The sequence below is a fragment of the Hemitrygon akajei genome, chromosome 29 (genome assembly GCF_048418815.1).
Source record: "Hemitrygon akajei chromosome 29, sHemAka1.3, whole genome shotgun sequence".
NCBI lineage: Eukaryota > Metazoa > Chordata > Chondrichthyes > Myliobatiformes > Dasyatidae > Hemitrygon > Hemitrygon akajei.
The window spans coordinates 22,844,366-22,868,575 of NC_133152.1; the positions used below are offsets into that span (position 1 = coordinate 22,844,366).

Consider the following 24,210-nt stretch of genomic DNA (forward strand, 5'->3'; position numbering starts at 1 on the left):
ATAAAATGAATCCAAGACTCTCACCGAATGGTCAGGGGCCAGGAATTCCCATCTGGTGGGGATGTTGCTCTCTTTCCAAGGAGGATCTGAAAGTCTTCATCTCTGTCCACTTGGTAATCTCTTGCTGTATTAGGGCTCAATAGTGTCTGGTCACAAAAATGCAACTGCAGATGCTGTGGATCAAAGAATACGTACACGACACTGGAAGAACTCAGCAGGTCAGGCAGCATCCGTGAGAAAAGAGTAGCCAGGAATGGGGGGGGGGGGGAAGAGAGGGCCGAAGCCCAGTAATAGAGATAGGGGAGGGGGTAGGGCCTAGAGGCGCCAGGTGGAAAACCAATCAGAAGAAAGATTAAGGGGGGAGGGGGAGGGGATAAGCATGAAAGAACTGTAGAGATAAAGAAGCAGAAAGTTGAAAGGGGAGAGAGGCAGAGAGGGACCTGGGATAGGGGGAGGGAATTACTGGAAATTGGAGAATTCAATGTTCATAACACCAGGCTGGAGGCTACCCAGATGGTAGATGAGGTGTTGCTCCTCCAACCGGAGTTTGGCCTCATCTCAGACATATAGTGTCTGGTATCAGGCAAGTGAATGATAGTATGTAGTTGGACCACCATGCCATCGGGTATGTTGGCTTGGGAGAAGACCTTGTCAATGGATTTGGATGATGTAGAGAGAAACTGACCTATTTCCACTGCGTTGACGTCTGGTACAGGTAGCCCAAGGCTCAGAAGTTGACCGGAAGGGGAAAGATCACTGCTCCCCAGTATCTCGTGAACATTATACTGAGCTTGAATTCTTGGTTTGGGTCCTTCAGCTGAGCGAGGCCGGTGCTGGTCGACTGAGTATAACTGAGAATTTCATCCTCCATATCTGCTGTCATTGAGAAGTGGCTCCCAAAATAAGGAAAGCAGTTCATGTTTTCTAGGCCTCTCTGTGGATCTTTAAATTGATTGGGGAATGGAGGGAATGTTGTACAATGGGGGGGGGGGCTGGTCTGTAAAGGATCTTCCTGTGGATGTGAAGCCCACCCTCTCGCTCATAACTTGTAGCTACAGTATGTCTCCAAGCCAGTGCACACACACACACATCCTGTGTCCTGCAGCTCTTATGGAAATGGGGTGACCTTGATTCTGAAGGTTAAAGACATAGCCTAGATATTTCTGTTCAAGTTCTACACTATAAACATTAATTGGCTTGTATTCATGAACAAACCCCCATTTGCCACCATTTTGCAGTCTTACTGAATCTGCTTGTGAACATCTTGGACCCTGCTTACTGACTGGATGTGTGTTATATAACTTGGTGAAGGCAAACCCAGGGGCAAATGTTGTGCAGGGACACGTAAGGAGATCCAGGATTTTGATATAACAGTGAAGGAATGGTTCAGGGTGCTGAGTGATAGCAGGGCAGAAAGATGTGCATCTTTCAACCAACACCCAGAGGATTATTTGTATTTTTACAACCATGTTTGTGGTTGGACAAGAGTTTAACTGATGACAATCCAAACAAGCTCTTTAAATTACATTGAAGGAAAATATCGCTGCTTTATTTTTAGCACATAGGAATGTGTACATAGCTCAGATGTTTAAAATATTGTTCATTATTTTAACTTTTGCCAACGTACTAATCAGTTAGTTCCGATGCTGCTGTAAAGGGTGGGAAAACATCCGGTTGGACAACATCTGTAGAGAGAGAAACAAGATTAATGCTTCCAAATAATGACCTTTCATTCAGCTTGATGGAAGGTAGGTCATCAGTGAAGAGGCTGTTGACCTGAAGTATTAATTCTGTTTCTTCATCTCCAGAATTGACCATCTTGAACTCCTTTAGACCTCACTACAGTTTGATTGGCCCATAGACATCTAAAACAAGCCACAAACCATAAGCACCTTCCCGTGGTTGATTCCCGACGCACTGGTCTGCAGACGGGCAAATCACGCTGGGTCCTGTTTGGCCCAACATGGGGTAAGGGTGGGCAGTTGACAATAAGCTGCAAAGTGAAACCTGCTAGTGCATGAAGAAGTCAAGCAAATACTTGTAGCTATTTTGTTTTGGTTGTCAGGACCGTGACTGCTGTGCAGAGTAGCTCTTCCTTCGGAATTCTTTTCATGTTTACACTGGGCAGACCAGTTTTTCTCATGGCTTTCTCCCTCTCTTAAAACTTATGCAAATTTCTGTAAATAAACCCTTCAATCTCGAGTGACTTTTTAAATGGCTCAATCAATCACCTTGCTTCACCACTTGATGCGAACTTCCATTCTCCTGTTAAAACGTACTTGGGGCAGCGTGATCCTGCATTACGCTGTTATTTAGGTGAACCTGGGAGCACCGAGTTTGTGTAGATGGAATGTGCACTCGAAGAGGTCGGAGGGTAGAAGAAAATATTGCTCATCAGAATTTAGCATGAGACAGTAAGGATATCTTTAATTATGACACCAAATAGAAATGTTACATTAGTGTTTTGATGGTGTATAATCATTAAACATCCACTAATATCTGGAAAATGTCAGACTATTCCAGTGATAAACCAGCTGTCAATAACCATATTTGATCCAAGCATCAAACGTTCCTGCTTGGACAGTTGCTGATGCTGCTGTGTACATGGCCTGCATACACGTTCATGGTAGCTCAGTTATTGCCTGTGTAAATACAAAGTGCCTGCACTGCTGCACCCCCTCGGGGGTGGGGTGGGGGGGGGGTGCTGGCTTAAGGTGGCAGTGGTGTGTGTAATATGTACAACATTCAATGGAGACCTTTACAATAATGCAATGAATTTCAGTCGGTAAGTGCACACACTGACTCTAGACACAAGTTGAAGTGAAGGCTATGGCACAGACACCCAGCATCCAAGAGACGGCTTCTAGCCCGGACCAAGGTCAACACCTGTCCCCACTCGTATAACTTAGCAGTCTGCACCAGGCAGGCCGTTTTGAACTCGTACCTCTCGTCTGAGAGAGACGCAAACGCGAACACCAACCTTCGGACAACTTGCACCCCCCCGGGGTAGCCCAGACCCCAATGGTGAAAGATCAGGGACCCATCACGTCAAATCCCCGTCACCAAGTAGACTTGCGTTCTCCTGTTTAAAATGTACAACACACCAGGAGAGAGTCCAAAACAAAATTACAACGTATTTATATAACGAACAGCTTGAAATCTGTGAATGTTAGTGCTTGTTACAAAGAAGTGGCACCTTAACCAGGGTATCCAGCACTACATGCATGCAGCTTGTAGCTACCTTGGAGACATCGCCCAAATCATAAACAACACTGTACAAAAATGCAAAGCAAGATGGTGTTGAGCGAGCGGGGGGGGGGGGGGGGAGGGGGTTTTGTACAGTAGCCAAGTGAGAAAGTTGCTGGCCCATCAAATCCAAGTTCAAAATCCACTTTGGCTGTTTAAGCCAGCATCAGCTCTGTGGAAAGGTTTGTACAAAATGTAGCAGCGAAAAGATTCGGAGCCTGCTGCAACAACAGCCGCCAACGCTCACTTGTTACGTGGACTGGTACAACAGAGGTGCGTGTATCGTTCTCACTCATTGCCCTTGGAGTGATTGCCTATGGGGAGGATGCATTGGAGTGTGCTGGCTACTGAGGCCAGGCCAGCTAACAGTGGCAGCTTCCCTTCTCTGAAAGGGTTAACTAATCATTTCTATGCGTGAATGGTTTTCTCCAGCATCAGATGTATGGGATTCCATCTCGTGCCTCGCCCTGGAGGCATTTGCACCTTTGACCTTGGTTTTACAGGAACAGTACTACCCTCCCTCTACAACCAGGAGCCAGTAGCGCCCTGTTACCTGCATGAAGGTAGAAACAAAACCACTGTTCCCCACAAAATCCGGAAATCCCATAATGTCAGTGGCAGTCGGCATGAAGAATGCTTTCAGCACTTGCATTCTTCCCCCAGATCAATGCTGGGTTTTATTTCTCACAGTCTACATCAGTTCCAGGTTGAGTTTCCAGCTCAACTGCAGAGTTTCAGTCAGAATTCCAGAAGGATCTATTGTGAAATGTGGTGAGTGGAGTGAATCAAGGCTAAACCCATCTTCGAAGTCCTTGTCCGATTAGGTCTGATGGGATCTGAAGGAGTCAGCCTTGCTTGGAGATTGAAGTAGTGGCTGCATTTCATGTGTTAGGCTTTTGACCAAAAGGTAACGTATGTGTTGGAGCTTTGGAGTCCAGGGGCTGAGGAAACCCGAAAACTTAAAATTTAGTCAGGCTGGTTTGAGAGGCAGCTCAGTAACCATGACAACGGACGACTGGAACTGCTGCTCAGTGGCCCTCACTGGCGTGACATTGGACAGGGGAAAGTTCCCCATGCTACACGTGGAGGCTTACAGATGTGCGCTGGGCCAGAAACAGTCTTCCTCAATTGACAGCAAATACCAGCTTCCTGATGCACAGCAACCCCCTCCCCTTTAGCAGCCGGATGCGCCTACTCCTGACCCATATAACTCCTGAGTGGGAGGAGGGCCACAACTTCATGGGACGGGGCATGGCACTGGGTGATGGCCAGCCTGCAGTCCTGCCGAGGTTAAATCTGAACTGTTGCCAATACAGAGGAGAGTGTACCAGTGCTGAGTCGGTCTGGTTTGGACAGAGGACAACGGGGAAGGTTGAATGCGTGGTCAGTTTGTTTACTCCTTGAGTTGTGTTGGCTGTGATTCTCAACCACCAAACCAAAGTCCATGGACCTCGAGATTCAAAGGGGACTGAATCTTTACCATTCACACCAACCCAATGAGACAATGGCCTCTCTGGCCCTACCCGTCCACCCTCTCATCAGTGATGAGCATGCCAATTTGGTGTCTTAATGAGTGAGGGAAATTTAACCTATGACTAGCTATCGCATCCCTACTCAGCAGTGACAGAGGGCACCTGAAACCAACCATGCTCAGAGGGAAACAGTGCAAATTCCTGAGGCCGCCCTTGTTTGATACCTTGAATCTGTTGTTTACTCCTAAAATATGGGATGTATATATTCTCCATGCTCCATGAATGTCCTAAAATGCAGCACCACCATTGGTCACTGATGTTCTTCCTGAAGTTTCTGGGTTGCGTGCTTAATCCGATTCTTTTCCCGTAGATTCCGTATCCTGGCATTCCGGTTTGTTATCTCCTCCACGTAGCTTTCTGGAAACCATCCCCTCTCTCCGTCTGACAGTCGGATTCCTTCTATCCACCCTGGATTCAGAAAGCAGTGCCAGTGAGACAAATGGTTGAGAGCTACATCTCCTGCAGATGCTGTTCAGCCCCCTTGATTCCCAGATCATCACGACTGTCCCTCCCATGAAGCACAGCAGCTTTTTCTGTTTCCATTCCATCACCACCCTGGGTCTTATCCAGAACATTTATAGAGTTTAAATTGTTAGGACAATTTGCTTTCAAGTCTACATAGAAATAAAATCGATAGTAGTCATAACTCAATACAACATGGATAATGAATCCACATTGACCCATCTACTTCCGATTTCCCTATGATGAAGAAGAATCTTTGCATCTTGTTAGAAATAAAATCGATAGTAGTCATAACTCAATACAACATGGATAATGAATCCACATTGACCCATCTACTTCCGATTTCCCTATGATGAAGAAGAATCTTTGCATCTGCCCCTCCATGTATCTGTTCAAGAACCACTTCAGTAGAACAGTGTGATCTAGGAATAATGGTGCATAGTTCCCTGAAGGTGGAATCTCATGTGGATAGGGTGGTGAAGAAGGCTTTTGGTATGCTGGCCTTTATAAATCACAGCATTGAATATAGGAGTTGGGATGTAATGTTAAAATTGTACAAGGCATTGGTGAGGCCAAATTTGGAGTATTGTGTACAGTTCTGGTCACTGAATTATAGGAAAGATGTCAACAAAATAGAGTACAGAGGAGATTTACTAGAATGTTACCTGGGTTTCAGCACCTAAGTTCTAGAGAAAGGTTGAACAAGTTAGGTCTTTATTCTTCGGAGCGTAGAAGGTTGAGGGGGGACTTGATAGAGGTATTTAAAATTGAGGGGGATAGATAGAGTTGACGTGGATAGGCTTTTTCAATTGAAAGTAGGGGAGATTCAAACAAGAGGACATGAGTTGAGAGTTAAGGGGCAAAAGTTTAGGGGTAACATGAGGGCGAACTTCTTTACTCAGAGTGGTAGCTGTGTGGAACGAGCTTCCAGTAGAAGTGGTAGAGGCAGGTTCGATATTGTCAATTTAAAACAAAATTGGATAGGTATATGGACAGGAAAGGAATGGAGGGTTATGGGCTGAGTGCAGGTTGGTGGGACTAGGTGAGAGTAAGCATTCGGCACGGACTAGAAGGGCCGAGATGGCCTGTTTCCATGCTGTAATTGTTATTTGGTTATAGTAGTATACCTGCCACAACCACTTCTTCTGGTAGCTCGTTCTATATACTCACTAGTGTGTGTGTGTAGTTGTTTCTCAAGTCCTTTTTTAAAAAAATCTTTCCCCTGCCACCTTGAATCTATGACCCTCTACCCTGGGTCTTAGGAAGATAGTTAAACTGCTAAAAAGATTGGATGGTATGGCCATCAAGGATTTATCTTCTCTAGTTGGGGGTATCAGTGAATACTGGTGTAATATTAAAAACTGACCACAGTCTTGCAAAGTCGTGAAGCCATTTTTCCCACACACAAAAGTTTCATAGAAAGGAACCATAGCCGTAGCATGATCATCTTGAGAGTCTCTTTGGCCCATCAAACAAAAACTGCAGAGTAATTCCGCCAATCTCATTTCCCTGACTCTTTCCCCATCTACAGTTTCCCTTTAGAAAGGCATACTTGAACGTGCATCAGTCACAATTTCAGGCAGTGATTTTCAAATCATAGTTATTTGTTGAATGAAAATATTCTCTTCCTGCTATGCTAATCTTGGGCTCCGCTCTTTAAATCTTTGCCCTCTTGGCCTTGACCTTTCTGTTAAAAGAAACAAATTCTCCATATTTCTCATAACTAAACCTCCTACGATTTTGAACATCTGGTCAATGTTCTCTCAATCTACTTTGTCCCAAGGAGAACAAGTCGGCTTTCTCCAGTCTATTTTAGAACTTAAATCCCTCACCACTGGAAAAAGACAGTGGAAATTTGGCCATTTCTCCTTAATACTGTGGATTGGGTTAGTTGAACACTTAAGCCTAAGTGACATTTTTGGTGGGTGAGGGTAGCAAGTTTGAGGAATTGGTGGAAGATCACTATTGATCCTACTACTTATGAAGAATAGAAGAGAGTCTACATTCCAGTCCTCTCATTCTAACACTAACTAGGTCGTTCAAGAGCGTGAACAAAGCATTCCTCACCATCTTTCGTTCTTGTCTTTACTTCTAGGACATCGGCCTTCTCCAGTGCCAGCTCGTCCGCCTCCAGCGGTTTGTAGGTCTTGATGCACTGAACTTGTGGGGAGTCTGCATGGGAAGTAAAATGACAGCTGCTTGTCAGGCCCTTCGCGGTTTGCACATAGGAGAAAGTCCACCTGGCATGGTTTACAATGGAGGACAGAAGCTGCTTGCATTTAAATAGCAGCTTTCACACTCTTGGGTTATCTCAAGATACTTGACTAGAGTCCTTCCAAAATATCACGGCTGTAACGTTGAACAGTCCGAGGAGCATATTTCCACACATAGAATACTGGTATTATGAAGGTATGCAGAAACGCACAGGCACCTCCTGTACTTAATAAAATGGCTACTGAGTGTTTACTCATGGTCTTCAGCTGCTGTAGCCCATCCACTTCAAGGTTTGATCTATTGTGTGTTCAGAGATGCTCTTCTGAACACCATTGTTGTAACGTGTGATATATTGTGTTACAGTCACCTTCCTGTAAAGCTTGAACCAGTCCAGCCATTTCTTCTCTGACCTCTCTCATCAAACAAGGTGTCTTTGCCCACAGAACTGCTGCTCACTGCATTTACTTTGCTTTGCCAACCATTCTCTGCAAACTCCAGAGACCTGTGTGTGTGTGTGTGTGGAAAATCCCTGATCAGTAGTTTCTGAGATACTCAAACCATCCCGTCTGGCACCTGGTTTGCATTTCTCTCCCCATTTCTGATCTTTGGCCTGAATTACAAGTGAACCTCTTGACCATGTCTGCAAGCTTTCATGCATTGAGTTGCTGCCACGTGATTGGCTGGTAAGGTGTTTGCATTAATGAGCAGGTTTCTCAGCTGTACCTAATAAAGCAGCCACTGAGCGTAGAGTAAACACAAATCTAGAACGTTCCATGGATAGTTCCCTTTAAATAAAACAGCTCACACCAATTGTCATTATTCCATGACCACCTCAGTTTTTGTACTTGCCATAATTAGCAGTGAAACTTTTATTACTCCCACTGAACTGAGCCTGATGTTCTCTACTATCTTTGCAGCTTCTCTATATTCACCTGTTCCACGGACCGCCTGCGGCTGAAGCCTCACACAGCCTCTAATTTGGCTTCAATTCCTCCCGCCCTCCACATCAATGCATGTAAATACCATCGCGAGGAACGCGCAAGGACACCCACTTTCTTAAGAAGTCTGCACAGGTTCAGCATATCACCGCAAACTTTGACAAACTTCCGTAGGTGCACAGTGGAGAGTACCCTAACTGGTTGCATCACAGCCTAGTACGGCAACAGCAATGCCCAGGAATGGAAACACCTACAGAATTTCACTGCCTTCTCAATAATCACTTCATATTCTACGCCAACTGGACTTCACCTTCTTCTACACCCTCCCGTTCTTCAACTCCGCTTTGAGAATGTGTGCTCCTACCTGCCTGGGTCTTGGTTTATGGAAAGCCCCATCTGAACTCCATTGCCTACTTTTAAGATTTTAATTAAAACCCATCTCTGCAATGTCATATTTTTTTCCACGTGTTGCAAGCAACTTGAGAATTTCTTTTTCTACATTAACACATTTGCTAAATTCCACTTCACTACCTGGAGATCCACCACCATCGGATTTCTGAACTGTCCATGAACTGCCTCTCTATTTTTACTTTCTTTTTACACAACCTATTTAATGTAGTATATTGTATGGTAATTTATAGTACATTTCATGTATTGCACTGTACTGCCACAAAACAACAAATTTCACAACATATGCATGTGTCAGTGATAATAAATCTGATTCTGAGATACAGGAGATGCTGATGTTGCAATAGAGAGCAATAAGTGGCGCTCTGGAGGAGCAGCATCTGTGGGAGGAGGAATGATCACATTTTGGGTCAAAACCCTTGCATTAGCACCAGAATTCCTCCAGCTGGTTGATTCTCTACATCACTACCTGTGGCTGACCTCTTGCGCAGTCATCAGCAGAGAGATTAGGACAGCGTTCCAGGTTAAATTAAAGTAGCTGCTTTAAGAACAAGTCACCCTATAAAGCAGCTCAGTGACATTTTGTGGCGTTATAATTCTGCTGTAATTCGAGCCTCTGAGGGGCAGGCTCATTTGCCAGCTGAACGTATTGAGAAATCAGCATTGCACCTCCAAAAAACAAACCCTTCCCTTTCAGGAGTCGCAGGTGGCAACAGCCCAGCACAACATCGGGAAATGATCCCGCGCGAGAATCTCACCGTCCTGCTCCAGATCCAGCTGGTCTGCCTTAGTCCCTTGCTCTGTGAGGAGCATAGCCGTTATCCAGCGCTGCTTCTCGCTCCTGAGGGAAGAGAAGAGGAAAAATATAGGGAGCTCTGAACAAGAGCAGAATCTGGTGCATGGGATCAACAAGTGAATAAATACCATAGATACACTATTCAATAACCGGACACCGTAATCTAACCAGCATTAGGTAGTACACGGTCTCTGTACACGAGCACCTTTGGGTACATGGTCTCTGTACACAAGTCTGTGAGCCAGCAACTAGTAGTAGACATTTAGTCCCTCACGTCCACTCTACATTCAATGACAAAATGGTTGATCTTTCTTAGAGCATTACTGTCCTGCACTAACCCCAACTTGTATCTACTCATTTCTAACTGGATTGCACTCAATGACCGAGTCGCATAACCCATGGGATTTCAAAAACTGCTGGGTGAAAGAATTTCTTCACAACTCAGTCCAGAAACACTAACCATTTGGAGACTAGCCAGGGGAGACAACCCTGCACCCACCCGGCCAAGCCCCATTTTTTTAATGTTTCAATATAATCGCTAATTCACCCAAATCTTAGAAGCACACGTGGCACACGTGTCTAGGGACCCATTGTAAAAAGTCCATATCTCCAGTGGTGTGGACTTTCTACTTGAACACAATGGGTCCCTAGACACGTGCGCCACGTGCTTTCTGAGGGCGAGGAGCATTGGGTACAACATTGGATTCCTCTCCACATTTTGTGGTATTTCCCCCATTTACTGTACACCTCCCATCCATGTAGCCACAGTAAGTACAATTTAACTTTTCTCACAGAATTATCTGAAGTTCCAAAGACAGCTCCCGCATGGAATATCAACAGGCATCAGACAGTCTACTTACTGCCAACTCGTGAGGAGACTAGATACTAATTAGACCAGCCATGTTAATGTATATCAGATTCTGACCCTCGTGTGACGTTCCCATCCCCACACTGTTCTCCAACAAATTCAACACTTCATTCAGTAAGTTTACTTTCTCCCAGGCTCTCTGCCGTCCCTGGGTCTGACCACTGCTTTTACATTTCCTGACCTACCCCAAGCCCTTCATCTTGCTTAAAGTAACCAGCTCTGCCAATGTGGGAGGGAGTCAGACTTTCCCAGAAGAAAGCAGACTGATCGGTTTGGTGCCGGAGGCAAGCAAAGAGCTGCAAATCATAAACAAGAGAATCTGCAGATGCCAGAAATCCTGACCAACACACACAAAATGCTGGAGAAACCCAGCAAGTCAGGCAGCACCTACCGAGGAGAATAACCAGTTGCCATTTTGGGCCGAGACCAACATCGAATGTTTGTTACCCACCATAGATGCTGCCTGGCTTAGAGCAGAGAACAGTACAGGCCCTTCAGCCCACAATGTTGTGCTGACTTATTAATCTGCTCTGACCAATCTAACCTTCCCCCACGTTGCTGAGTTCTATCAGGAGAGGACAGTGGACCACGGAAGAAAGGGCAGGAGAAGGGGAAACCAGGGGGCGGTGTTGCATAGGTGAGGAGAAGAGAAGAGGTGAGAGGGTAACCAGAATGAGGAATGGAAAAGGGGAGAAGAGGGAGGAGGGAGAAAGTTCTGGAAGTTAGAGAAACCTATGTTCGTGCAAACAAGTTGGAGGCCACCTGACTCTCCTGTGACCTTCCCATCCCCTCACTCAGTCCTGCCGAAGGATCTTGGCCCAAAACGTTGACTGTTTACTTTTTTCCATAGTTGCTGCCCGGCCTGCTGAGCTCTTCCAGCATTTTGTGCATGTTGCTGTCCCGTCCTATTAGGTTTCTTCTTCTTCCGCTGTTTACCTCCTCCACCTATCCTCTCTCAGCTTCTTGCTTCATCCCCTCCTCCACCCCTCCCATCACCTTCCCCCTCACCTGGTCCCAGCTATTCACCTATGTAACACACACCTGCGGACTTTTTGAACCAAGACCCTTCACGAGGAATTGGCTGCTAGCTTGGTCTACTTCCTCTCCCCCAGCTTACTATCCTCATTTTCGGTCCTGATAGAGGATCTTGGCCTAAAACGTTGACTGTCTGTCTCTCTCCACATGCCTGGCTTGCTGAGATCCCCCAGTATTTGTGTTGCTCAGCTGAAGGGCTGCTCTGGGTAGGACTGTCAGAATTTCTATTTCCATTTCAGCCCTACAGTTCTTTTCACCTTCTTGTCTTAATTCTACCGAACTTGGTGAAACTTGTTGCTTTCACTACTCAAAAATTCTTTTATTATCTTTTCTTAACCTGGGGAGATTAGTTTATATGCCATGGCAACATTTCTGTTGGGCCATTCGCAGATTAGTCACTGCATTTAATCTCTCCCCATGATTCGCTGGCCTGTTGCTACCCTAATTTAGTTCGGAGTCCAAAGTGGTAATTAGCCTGCCAAGACTTTGGGCATCTGGTGCCACCTATTGGTTAATTGGGGATGTGCGCATGAGAGATTCCCAGCCTATTTTACTGGGTTCTCATCAAAAAATTTAAGAAAAGACTACTCTTTTCCATAGATGCTGCCTGGCCTGCTGAGTTCCTCCAGCATTTTGTGTGTGTGTCGCTCGGTTTTCCAGCATCTGCAGATTTTCTCTTGTTTGTCACTGGGTTCTGTCAAATTAGCTAATCTCAGCCATACAAAAGCAATTGGGTCTCAGATTAAGGGAGGGAACAGCTCTTTGGAGTTCCCCGACTGTTTCTCAGTGACTTTGCCTCAACGTTATCTGCAAAGTTCAGGGGCAGCAGAGTATTCTGGTGCACCATATTTACATAAGATTAACTTTTAATTTTTCACGTTGAAACGTATAGTGAAGGTGTCGTTTGCATCAACAACCAGCACAGTCAGAGGGTGTGCGGGGTGTGCGGGGTAGCCTGCAAGAGTCATCACACTTCCAGCACCAATGTAGCATGCCCACAGCTCACCAACCCTAACCGTACGTCTCTGCAAGGTGGGTGGAATCTGGAGTACCCAGTGGAAACCCACACAGAGTTTTCAAACTCCTCACAGTCAGTGGTGGGGGGGAATTGAGTCCCGATTGCTGATCGCGGCCGTCGTAAAGAATTGCAGTAACCGCCTTGCTACAATGCTGCCCGACTACCAACGCTCTCGGATTTGTATGAATTGTGGTTCTGTCTCAAGGTCTGTAGATTCAGACCCCCAACAAGTCCCATCCCAGTACAGTACTGAGGGAGTTCTACACTACCGGAAATGGTGGTCTTTTTGGGTGATAAATCAGCGGATGTATTTACAAAAGGCGGGGGCTGGTTCTTCCCCGGTTTTACAGACAATTTTAACCCTCTTTCCGTGCCACTGAAACAGACAACCTGCCCTTTGCTGTTTTTGGGAGTTTGCTGTGCACAAATTGGCTGTTGAGCTCCCACAAACAGAGACCAGATTTCAAATGAACACCATTTTGGGGGAGTTTTACAAAGGATGTGAGTGGCGCTGATATTAACAGAAGTATGCTTGTCCATCTATGGCTGCGCTCACAGACGAAGTTCTGCCAACTGGCTGGGATACCAGTCGTCTTGAATATAACCCCATCCATCTGTCGTGATGTTGAACTCCTGGCTCTAGGCAAATACCTCAGGTGTTTCTGTCATCAGGTACCTTTCCATCACCTCCTCACCCAGGATCCCCTGTTGTTGATTAACCACACCCAGATGGACTGGCCTCACGAGAAGCTCTTAGAGATCAACCTCCTCAGCTGTAATAAGAGTAAAATAATCTAATGGGGTTTGGGCCCCTTATCTAAGAAAAGATGTGCTGGCATTGGAGAGGGTCATGAGAATGATTCTAGGAATAAAAGGGTTAACATACGAGGACTACTTTAATGGCTCTGGGTCTGTATTCACTGGAATTTGGAAGAATGGGGGAGGATTTCATTGAAATCTATCCAATACTGAAGGGCATAGATAGAGTGGATGTGGACAGAATGTTCCCAATAGTGGGTGAGTCTGGGGCCAGAGGGCACAGTCTCAGAACAGAGGGATGGCCCTTTAGAACAGAGATGAGGAGGAACTTCCTTAGTCAGAGGGTGGTGAGTCATTGCCATAGACAGGTGTGGAGGCCAAGTCATTGGGTATATTTAAAATATAGGTTCTTGATTAATCAGGGCATCAAAGGTTACAAGGAGAAGGCAGGAGAATGGTCTCGAGAGGGATAATAAATCAGCCACGATGGAATGGCGGTGCAGACTCAATGGACCAAATTGCCTAATTCTGCTCCTATGTCTTATGAGTAATGATGAGTACATCTAGAAGGTGTTGAGATGTTCACATAGGCCCTGACTGGAGCTTACGTTAGCTCCAATATTTAAAAAAGCAAAGGAACGTAAGGCACATGTACCTTTGGCACAGAGGATTTTGCAGATGCTAGAAATGTTGAGCCACACACAAACAAAATGCTGGAGGAACTCAGCAAGTCAGGTACTTATTCCCCTCCATAGACGCTGCCTGATCTGCCGAGTTCCTGTAGCCTATTCTTTGTGGTGTGCACGTAGCTTTAGGATTAGTCAAGTCAAGTCAAGTCACTTCTATTGTCATTTCAACCATAACCGCTGGTACAGTACACAGTAAAAATGAGACAACGTTTTTCAGGACCATGGTGTTACACGACACAGTACAAAAACTAGACTGAGCTACGTAAAAAACAACACAGAAAAAAAACTACACTAGACTACAGACCTACCAGGACTGCATAAAGTGCACAAAACAGAGCAGGCCTTACAATAAATAATAAACAGGACAATAGGGCATGTACTGTAGGTATAGGGGTATAGGATTGAGCTTACAGTAGGTTAAAATGTTGGCATAAAAAGGTGGTGGCACATTAGCGTAGTGGTTAGCACAACGCTTTACAGTACCAGCAACCCAGGTTCAATTCCCACCACTGCCTGTAGGGAGTTTGTACGTTCTCCCCATGATCCCGTGGGTTTCCTCCAGGAACTCCGGTTACCTCCCACAGTCCAAAGATGTACCAGTTGGTAGGTTAATTGGTCATTGTGAATTGCCCTGTGTTTAGGCAAGGGTTAAATCAGGGGATAGCTGGGTGGCACAGCTCAAAGGGCCGGAAGGGCCTATTCCACGCAATAATTAAATAAATTAGATAAAAGATCACCAGCTGTTAGTTTTGGGAGGAAAAGATCTGTCTAATGGTGGAATGAGTCAATAAAACAGAGGTTTTCAGAAGACCACAGTCCGCATAAGGCACTGGCCGGGATTCGCCGTGTTCGGTTGCCCCGAGGCCCCAGAGCCCAGTCACTCACTCAGTGCGGGCCCGCAACAGGATCTGCTGCTTGGCGTGTTGCTTCCCGAGCAGCTGCAGGTGGAACACGTGTCCCGGGATCCCGTGCACCTTCATGTTCAGGTCTTTCGGCCGCAGCTCCTCAGTCTTGGCGTGGATAAACACGGCAAATTTCCCTGTACTGAGAGAGAAAAGACACCGATGAGTGGCCGCAGAAACCAGTCGCATTCACAATGCCCCTGACCACACCTGCCTCAGGCCTTACGCACTTGGGAGATAACTGGGCTGGAGACCCCCTTTGCACCTTTTGTGGAGAATTCCCAGATATACCCAGGAGGAAAATGTAGGTTTTTCAGAAGGGAATGGAGTAGTGGCTCAACTTTGCTTTATTGCTAGCACAATTGCCGTGGGCCAAATGGCCTTCTTGTCAGCTTGAGGAGTTAATAGGGTACAACTTCTCTTTGGTTAGGAGTTCACAGCTCGAAATGTAATTCCTAAGCCTGAAATGCAGTTTGTCTTCTAGTTTTATTAAGGCAGATTTGCAAATGTCTTTCAGAACCTCAGGGTGTCGCAAAGCGCTTTGCGGGAGCTTCCCCACTGTTGCCACCGTTGTGGTGCTGGACTGTTACACCCCTCGACAGACTGAGACGTCCCACCAGAAACTCAAGCGCAGAAATGTAGACCGCAGCCCCAGAGCAGTCCTGCGGGAGCGTGGCACCGTCACAAGTTCAGATGAGCTTCAATAGAAGAACCAGGAAAAACAGATTATCACAGACATTTCTCTGCCTGCTGAGCACTCAGGTCACACCAGACCCCGTGAAACTGTTTCCTTCTTCTAGTGAAGCAATGCTGTCGGCCAGAGTGATAGGATAACTCCAAAGCTTCTCTGTGTCATGTCATGGGAGTCCTGATGAAGGGTCTCGGCCTGAAATGTCAACTGTTTATTTCCCTGCCTGATCTGCTGAGTACCTCCAGAGTTTTGTGCGTGTCGCTCTGTGTTATGGGAGCTTTTGCAGCCCAACAACAGGCTCAATAAAACCGTATTCACCTAAGAAAACCACCAGTTATCCTTCAAACACGTTTCTACTTACAATTATGTTGCTGTCCTTTGGAAAGCAATCTCCTTTCCCTCTCTTCCTCCTCCAACTCCCAGCTCCCCAGGGTTTTGACCCTACTGCTATAAATAATTCTCCAGGATCAACTTTCTCCTATTGCTTCTCGTTCTGGAAAGCATCGGTTTGGTGATCTTGTTGCTGTCTCTTTCCCACGGTATCTGAACTCAGCCTCCTGAACTTTTGCTATCAATTCCAAGCCTTGAGACTCAGTCGGCGAATGTGGTGGGTCTCAGGGATTTGAATTCAATCCAGTTCTTGGCATCCTTTTCAAACCAGCCCCAGGCTGATTTCAATTTGAGCCAGTAATGCTTATTTCTTACGGACACAGATATTTTGCTTGTTGTGCAATTTGCAAATGAGCTCCCTGTGCTTAATGACCTGAAGCAGAGACTAAAGCAGTAGCTATCAATGATATGAGATGCAATGTTGGAAGATACTTTTAGATAGATAGATAGATAGATAGATACTTTATTCATCCCCAAGGGGAAATTCAATGTTCCTCCAGTATGATATCACATAAACACATTTTAAAACCATTTTAAAAACACTTTTAAAAACCATTGGCACAAGCCCTGATGTGATATGGAGGTGTGTCAAATCAAATGGAAAGCTACCAGACTCCTCACCATTAGATGAAAAGTTTGAGACATTCGGTCTAATGTCAGAGCCCCTAAGTTTAACCTGGGTCCCACTTGACCAGTCAAAAGTGCCAGGTCAGAGTCAAATAAGTTCAAAGTCAAGTTTATTGACTCCTGCACAGGTATGTATAGTGGCAATGATGGAGTCTACCAGTCTGTGTAACGCTCAAAAGTTTACAGCATCAGCGATAAGGGCTCAAATCCTGCCACTGCCTGTAAGGAGTTTGCACCTTCTCCCCATGACCGCCTGGGTTTCCTCCGGGTGCTCCGGTTTCCTCCCACAGTCCAAAGAGGTGCAGGTTAGGGTTAGTAAGTTGTGGGCATGCTACGTCGGCGCTGGCCGGCAAGGCGACGCTTGCGGGCCGCCTCCAGTATTCGGACCGGGTCGGTCGCTGATGCAGGCGGCACATTTCACTGCCTTGATGTGCAGGCAACGAATTAAAGCTAACCCTCAATCTTTAAAAAGAGAACTTGCCCGCGGCAGTCTCGCAGGCACGGAAACATTGTTCCCAAGAAAACATAAATCTGACACAAAAAGAATGTGCAAGTTATGCTCTGTGTAAACATGCAAACGCTGGGTGGGTGGGTGTGTGTGTGTGTGTGTGGGTGTGTGGGTGTGTGTGGGTGTGTGTGTGTGTGTGTGTGTGTGTGTGTGTGTGGGTGTGTGTGTGTGTGTGTGTGTGTGTGTGTGTGTGTGTGTGGGTGTGGGTGTGTGGGTGTGGGTGTGTGTGTGTGTGTGTGTGTGTGTGTGTGTGTGTGTGAGTGAGTGAGTGAGTGAGAGAGAGAGAGAGAGAGAGAGAGAGAGAGAGAGAGTGAGAGAGAGAGAGAGAGAGAGAGAGAGAGAGAGACCGAGAAGGTAGGTGTGCTGGCACTGTGCAAGCATGAAGTGTGAATATATATGAACGCGTACGTGTATTTACGTGTATACACAGTGGTTAGGTACAGAATGAAGGATGGACTTTTACCAGGGACTGCTAAGTAATACTGATGGTGAAAACTAGGGATGTAAATATATGAATGCCTGGGGTATATATGCACGTATGTATGTGTCTTCTGTGTCCACGGTGTGTATATGTTCACCAGGTGTGCATGTGTCCGAAAACAGGGAGTGTGCGTGCAAGTGGAAATCCAGATATTGTTTGTGAACAGGGTTCAGGTCAAAGTCAGGGTTTGTTCATCTCCTGCACTGACACACCCAATCTATATTCATGATAAAATGTATGATTTACTGAGGTGCTCCGGATCTTGACCGCAGCAAGTTTTTCTTCAGCCCGGGTTGGTAAAATGTTCATCTCAGCCTTCTAACAGGGCTGGGTGCTGCCCGAGAGCCATCTAGCGGCGGGAAACGGCATTGCAGCACTTGCCGGGTTCAAATGACACAGAACATCAAGGCCAGGTCAGCTGGGCCTTCAGATTCAGTATAGTGCCCTGTTCCGGCTTCCTGCGATATCTAAATCCCGCTAAAATGTAGCTAAAAATGTGGCCAAATGCTTTCTGTTGTAGAGAGTGAGCTCTCTGAGTGAAGTAATTTGACTTCCCCTTCGCAGGGAATACCATCCCAGCATTGAGTCTGTCCACTCCCATCAGGGTTTAATAAGTTTCAGATGACGTTCCCTCTCATTCTTCTAAACTCCAACAAAAAAAAGAGTCCAGTCACCCCAAACCAGCTTCATATGCAAGTTCTCCATCCCAAGAACTGGTCCCGTGAAGCTTTGTTGCAAACTCTCCTTAGCCACAACATTCTTCCTCAGATAAGGTTTCCGCAAATAAAGCAAAGTGAGATGTCTTATGTTTATTGAAACCCATAACACACGTTACTGAACTCCAAAACCTACACTCAAAAGTGTGCTAAAACTCTACGTAATAACGTCATCACGTCAGACCACCCTCTTACAGTGAAGCCCAGCTTAATGTCGGTGGTTGTGAATAATGTACATATCTCCCAATTACATTACCCTACACAGGGCCTCCTGGAATTCACTAAAACCGGCATGGAGAGCCTGTCTGGAGCTCGAACGAGCCGCCCAGCTCGGGTCCGTGTTCCATGGGTGAAGGAACTGCAGGTGCCTTTGGCTCGTCCGGAGGTGCGTTGACACGCTTATGGTCATGTTGTGACGCCAGGGGCACGGCAGCGGAATACTCCAAATCTTGCTGGGCCGGTTTAAGGTGATCTACCAAAATACGTTCAGGTTTACCCCTCTAATCTCCCCATTCCAAAACACAGACCGGGGCCATCGTAAGTGGGCCTAAGGGGATGCTGGTGTGCACCATTGTCGAGGAAAGCAAATGAGGTGGAATGTAGGTCAAGGAACCCCAAGAGTGCTGCACGCCACGATGGGAGGGAGAAACAGGTGGAAAGGAATTGAATTTACTGAGGAGGGTGGAGTGCTGTTGAGAGAAACCAGGCAGTCGTGGAATGAAATCTCTTGGCACTCATAACGGCTGGCCATGTACCAACTCTGCCACAGACAACTGTAGGACCTCTTTTGGAGCCGTTCTGAGCCCCAGCAGGACCCATGGGAGCCGATCATGCCAACACTCGTCCGTCAGGGAAGCCCTTTGTAGAGCGGAGAATCTGCTTGCACAGGACTGCAGGTGATACGCCGTGGTGTGATGTAGCCTAACACCGCGGTTCTGGGCCATCGCAGCCCGGAGGTCTGAAATTCATTGGGGACAATGCCAAACCAAGCAACCCAGGTAGTGATAGATGTCCGAGCCATGTCTGCGGCCGTCATCGATGCTAGAGGGATGACTTCTGACTACCTGAAGGTATGGTCCATCGTGGTAAGGAGGTGTATAAATCTGGGGTGGGGGTGAAAGAGGACCAACAAGGCCCACATTGAAAAGGACAGACTGCCACCCAAGGACCTCAAAAGATATTAATGGTGCCTGGACATGATGGTTCATTTTTGCCCACTAGCACTCCACTATGGCTGTAGTCCAATCACATGTGTCCTTTCTGAGGCCATGCCAAATAAACTTTAGCTCAACCAGCTTCTGTGAGCCCTCTGGCCCAGATGCGAGAGGCCACGTATGGAGTTGAAAGCAGTCTGGCTCCAGTTTACGTGCCCGGTGGGGCGAGGATGACCGGTTGAGATTCCGCACAGGAGAGAAACCCTGGCTTCCCTGAAATTAATGTTGGCCAACCGCAAGCCCGTAACTGCTGTCTGGTGAGCCGGGACCTCTGGGTCAGTAACTTGGTTGGCTACTGTACCGACGTAGTCAATCCCTGTGTGTACAGCCTAAACGGCTGGCCATGAGAGGCAATCAGCCATAGCAGTATTTTTCCCCTTGATATGTTGTATATCAGTTGTGAACTCGGATATGTAGGCCAGATAGCATTGCTGCTGTGCAGACCAAGGATCTGATAACGAGTGGTTTGTGGTCAACAAACGCCGTGAAATGGCGACCCTTATAGAAGAAAATCAAAATGACGGACAGTCAGATAGAAGACCAAGAATCTCACGGTCAAACGTGCTGTAATTCCTTTCCTGGGAGTGGAGCTGCCAGCTAAAGACCGGCTGTTTGTGTACAGCACCCACAGCGTCGCGTGAAGCGTCAGTTGTAATGGCATTGTCGGTGGCTGTGAATTATGTTGGGGAGTGGATGTGCCAGTATGGTTGCAATGGAAAGAACTCGTTTTGTATCATCAAATGCCCTGGTCATGTCCTCTGACCAGTCAAGCACTTTATTAGGGGCATTTGCCTTTAAGCGCATTATACGGGGGAGCACAAGTTCAGCAGCTCATGGAATGAAAGGGTGACAGAAATTTACCATACCTAAAAACTCTTCAGTTTTTTTTGTAGCGCGAGGGCAGTGGGAGATCCATAATAGCGGCTACTTTTGATGGGAGGGTTTTCGCACCCTCTGAGGGGATGTGACGGCTGAGAAAGTCAATGGTTGACAACCCAAACTGGCATTTCTCAGGGTTAATAATCAACCCATTTCAGCTCAAACAGTGTGCGGAGATGTTTGGATTTGGACGCACTGTCGTTATCCAGGTAAACAGAAAGAAAATCTAAGTCTTTAAATACAGAGTCCCGTCAGCTGTTGGAAAGTCTGTGCTGCATTTTTCAGTCCAAATGGCATGCACAGACACTCAAAGAGGTTGGACGGAGTTACCACAGCTGTTTTGGGACTATCCTCCGAGAACACAGGTAGCCCCTAACTAGATCGATTTTGGAAAAAATTAACTTTCTGGTTAAACATGCCAAAAAGGTTTGGATGTGTGGGACTGGGTAATGATCAGGGGTGGTGACCTCGTTAAGCCATCGGTAATCACCACATGGCGGGGCAACCAGCATCAGATTTAGGGACCATACGGAGGGGTGAAGCCCAGGGGCTATTTGACTGGCGTAGAATTCTGAGTCTTTCCCAGTTGCCAGCTTTTCTGGGTCCAGTCTAAGCGTGCGGGCATGGACTGGCCATGGACTAACAGTCCTTGGGCTCACAGGAAATCCGCAGCGAGCAGAGGCTTAGCCACTTTAGCCAGGGTGAAATCCCGTGTGTAATTCTGGCCACCGAAACAGAGCATCTCCTTTGTGTCCCGTCAGTCTGGATCCTGCTGCTGTGGGGAGGTTTTCTCACTCTTTGCCTTCTCATCAATAGGCGATGCTGGCAGTACGCTCACCCGCACACAGGAAATGTTGTCCTGAAAGGGTGTCCGTGAGGAACAATGGACGATCCTGGCAGCTGGAAGCCACAGAGTTCACAGACCTCTGACGTCCCAATGTGCTGGCACCATCACTGCTGCAAGGCGGTTGGCACTTCCTAGCACTCGGACAAAAGTGAGCGTGTTAAAAACGCAGACCGGGCACAGTCAGTCTCGCAGCCACGGCTGTCCTTATGTAGGGGGCCTTGCTGACCAGGCTTATTGAGGTAGAGAAAGGAGGAGGTATGAAAAACCACTGTCTAGCTGAGTGTCGACTAGCAGCCATTTTAGCAAGCTCCCTGTACTCCATCACAGGTGTATTAGCAAGGGTTTTGTGAATTTGATCGGGCGTTTGCTGAATGAAGAGTTCATTATAAATAAAGCAGGGATGGTGATTTCCCAGGAGAGACAGCTTGTGGTCCATTAGCTCCAATGGCTTAGCATCGCTGAGACTGGGTAAGGAGAACAACTGTTTGGCGCACTCAAACTTCGATAGTCCAAAAAGTGAGTTTTCAGCGGTTGGTATTTATCACGTTCAGACAGGTGTTCAACAGAATCACCTCTCCCGCAGTCATGGAATTGCTGAGCGGTGCAACCATGTAGAAGAATCTGGTGTCGTCGGCTGTGATTTCTTGCAGATCGAACTGGGCCTCAGCTCGTACAAACCAAGTTACGGCATTTTGCTCCCAAAGCTCCGGCAGTTTCAGAGCGACTGCACTGGCCAGCACGTTCACTGACTCTGTCCTAGGATGATTCCATCGGGGTCACCAATGTAGGCTTCCGCAAATAAAATGAAGTGAAGCGTTTTATGTTTAATGAAACCCATAGCACATTTTATTGAACTCCAAAACCTAAAAACAAAAGCACGCTAAATCTCTTTACGTACTAATGTCATCATGTCAGACCGGCCTCTTAAAGTGAAACCCCAATTCAATGTCGGTGCCTGTGAATTATGTATACTGCATTTCCCACAACTGCGTTACCCTGCGAGACCACAGGGGGCAGCAGAGCAGAGTTGCTGAGCTGCTGCCTCATGGTTCAATCCTGACCCCTAGTGTTTTCTGTGTGAAATTAGTACGTTCTCTCTGTGACCACGTGGGACTTCACACGTGCTCCAGTATCCTCACACAGCACAAAGATACACAGTATTGGTAAAATCCCCCAAGTATAGGTGAGAGGTAGAGTTGGAAAGAGCTGTTGGGAGATGGTAGCAGGGAAAACTTAATATGTTGCAGGGTTGGGATTGCTCCATCAACCAACATCAATTTGACGGGTTGAATGGCATCCTTCTATATCTTAAGGCAAGCTTCACCCAATATCAAGGTGTGGTCTTGCCAATGCCCAGTACAGTAAGACGCCCCTGTTCCTCCTGCAGTAGTCAACATACCAAAGTCAAGATTTCTTAACAGTTTGCATGCATACATTCTTCAGCTGCTGCACAGGGGCACCAAACTCACACTGATCCTCCCTCTTTACTAATCTGTCACTAGGTTCATAATAGTCTTCCTGCTCTTTACCTCCAGAGTGAATTATCAACATTATTTTGCATTCTCCATGCATTAGCGCACAAACTCAACCTGTCTAAGTTACGATGGAGCCCCTCTGTGTCCTCTTTGCAGCTCACACTCCCCCAACTCTGTGTCTTCTGCAAACTTAGAAACATTACATTTAATGATTCTAATTCTGCTGTTCCTTTCCTGCCAGTCAAACAGCTCTTTATCCAAAGTGCTCTCATTTTGAGAATTGACCTCATATGTGGGAATTTATCAAAAGCCCTCTGGAAACTGGTTCTTCACCACCCACTCAACCTGTTACATCTTCAAAACATTCAGTAACTTTGTCAGACGTGACCTCCCCTCCATAAATCCATTCCGACTCTGACTGATCCTGTTACTGCTTTCCAAATCCTTTGTCATCACAATTTTTAATGCATTTCCCACACTACCGATTCTGTTTTTATCTATATTTTTTAAAAAAAATGAATTTCTACTACCTTTCCTTTACCATCAGGGCTGATCCAGAATTTAAAAACTTCTAGAAAATGACTATCAATGCATCCATTATTTCTTGTACCACTTCCTTAATAATTCTGGGATGCAAACTATCAGACCCTGGGGATTTATCAGCATTCAGTCCCATCAACTTCTCTCATACCATTTCCCCTATAGTACTGATTTACTTCAGTTCTTCCCTCTCAGTAGATTCTAGTTTCCACAACATTTCTGGGAGGTTCTTTTTGAAGAGTAACTCACAGTATTTGGTCAATTGTTCTTCATTATAAATTGACATCTCTTTTTTCATCATCTTTTTCTTTTAAAGTTCTTACAGTCAGCTTTTATGTTTATTCTCATACTCCCGTTCCTTCAAGGTTCTCTCTTACTGCATTTAAAACTGATCCCAGTCCGGTTTCTCCTTTCTCAAAACAATTTCCATGCCTTGGATCCAATACTATCCTGAATTTCTCTTGTTAGCTACAGCTGAACCCCCCTCCTGTCCTTTTGTTTAGTTCCCAGACAGGGGGGGGGGGGGGGTTGGGAGAAGCACATTCAAGACCCTAGCCTCATCTCTCTCCATCTTAATGAAGAATTACATTATGCTTTCTCCTCATCCCTTCTCATTACACAACACCCAGTGTAGCATGGCCTGCTCCCCAGCTGTCTTCAGAAGGCCATCCCATCAATACTCTAGGAATTTCTCCTTCACAGTATTATTACTGATCTGGTTAGCCCAATCGATACAGAGTGTAAAATCATCCATGGTTACAACTGCATCCTATAACAAATGCATCTAACTTCCTGTTTGTTGTTGCCCCAATGTCACCATGACTGCTGGGTGATCTGCATACAACTCTACTAACACCGAGCACCAGGGTTGGAAAGGCACACTAATTTAGTGTTACCATACGTTTTGGGAATGTCCCAACAGCTTACTTTCTTTAAAAGCATCACTGCAACGTACAACAGAGGGGATTGAGCTTT

General features: G+C 46.3%; 1 protein-coding gene across 3 annotated transcripts in view; it reads right to left on the reverse strand.

Moving 5' to 3' along the window:
- Window positions 1-2,400: 2,400 nt before the first annotated feature.
- arhgef19 (Rho guanine nucleotide exchange factor (GEF) 19) overlaps window positions 2,401-24,210 on the reverse strand; it is a 120,547-nt gene continuing 98,737 nt past the window's right edge. For all 3 annotated transcript variants that reach the window (XM_073031858.1, XM_073031856.1, XM_073031859.1), the window contains 4 exons: window positions 14,851-15,009; window positions 9,559-9,641; window positions 7,308-7,412; window positions 2,401-5,186 (listed from right to left, as the gene is read on the reverse strand). In XM_073031858.1, the coding sequence (XP_072887959.1) occupies window positions 5,029-5,186; window positions 7,308-7,412; window positions 9,559-9,641; window positions 14,851-15,009 (505 nt within the window). In that variant the 3' untranslated portion in view covers window positions 2,401-5,028. The remainder of the gene's footprint in view (window positions 5,187-7,307; window positions 7,413-9,558; window positions 9,642-14,850; window positions 15,010-24,210) is intronic.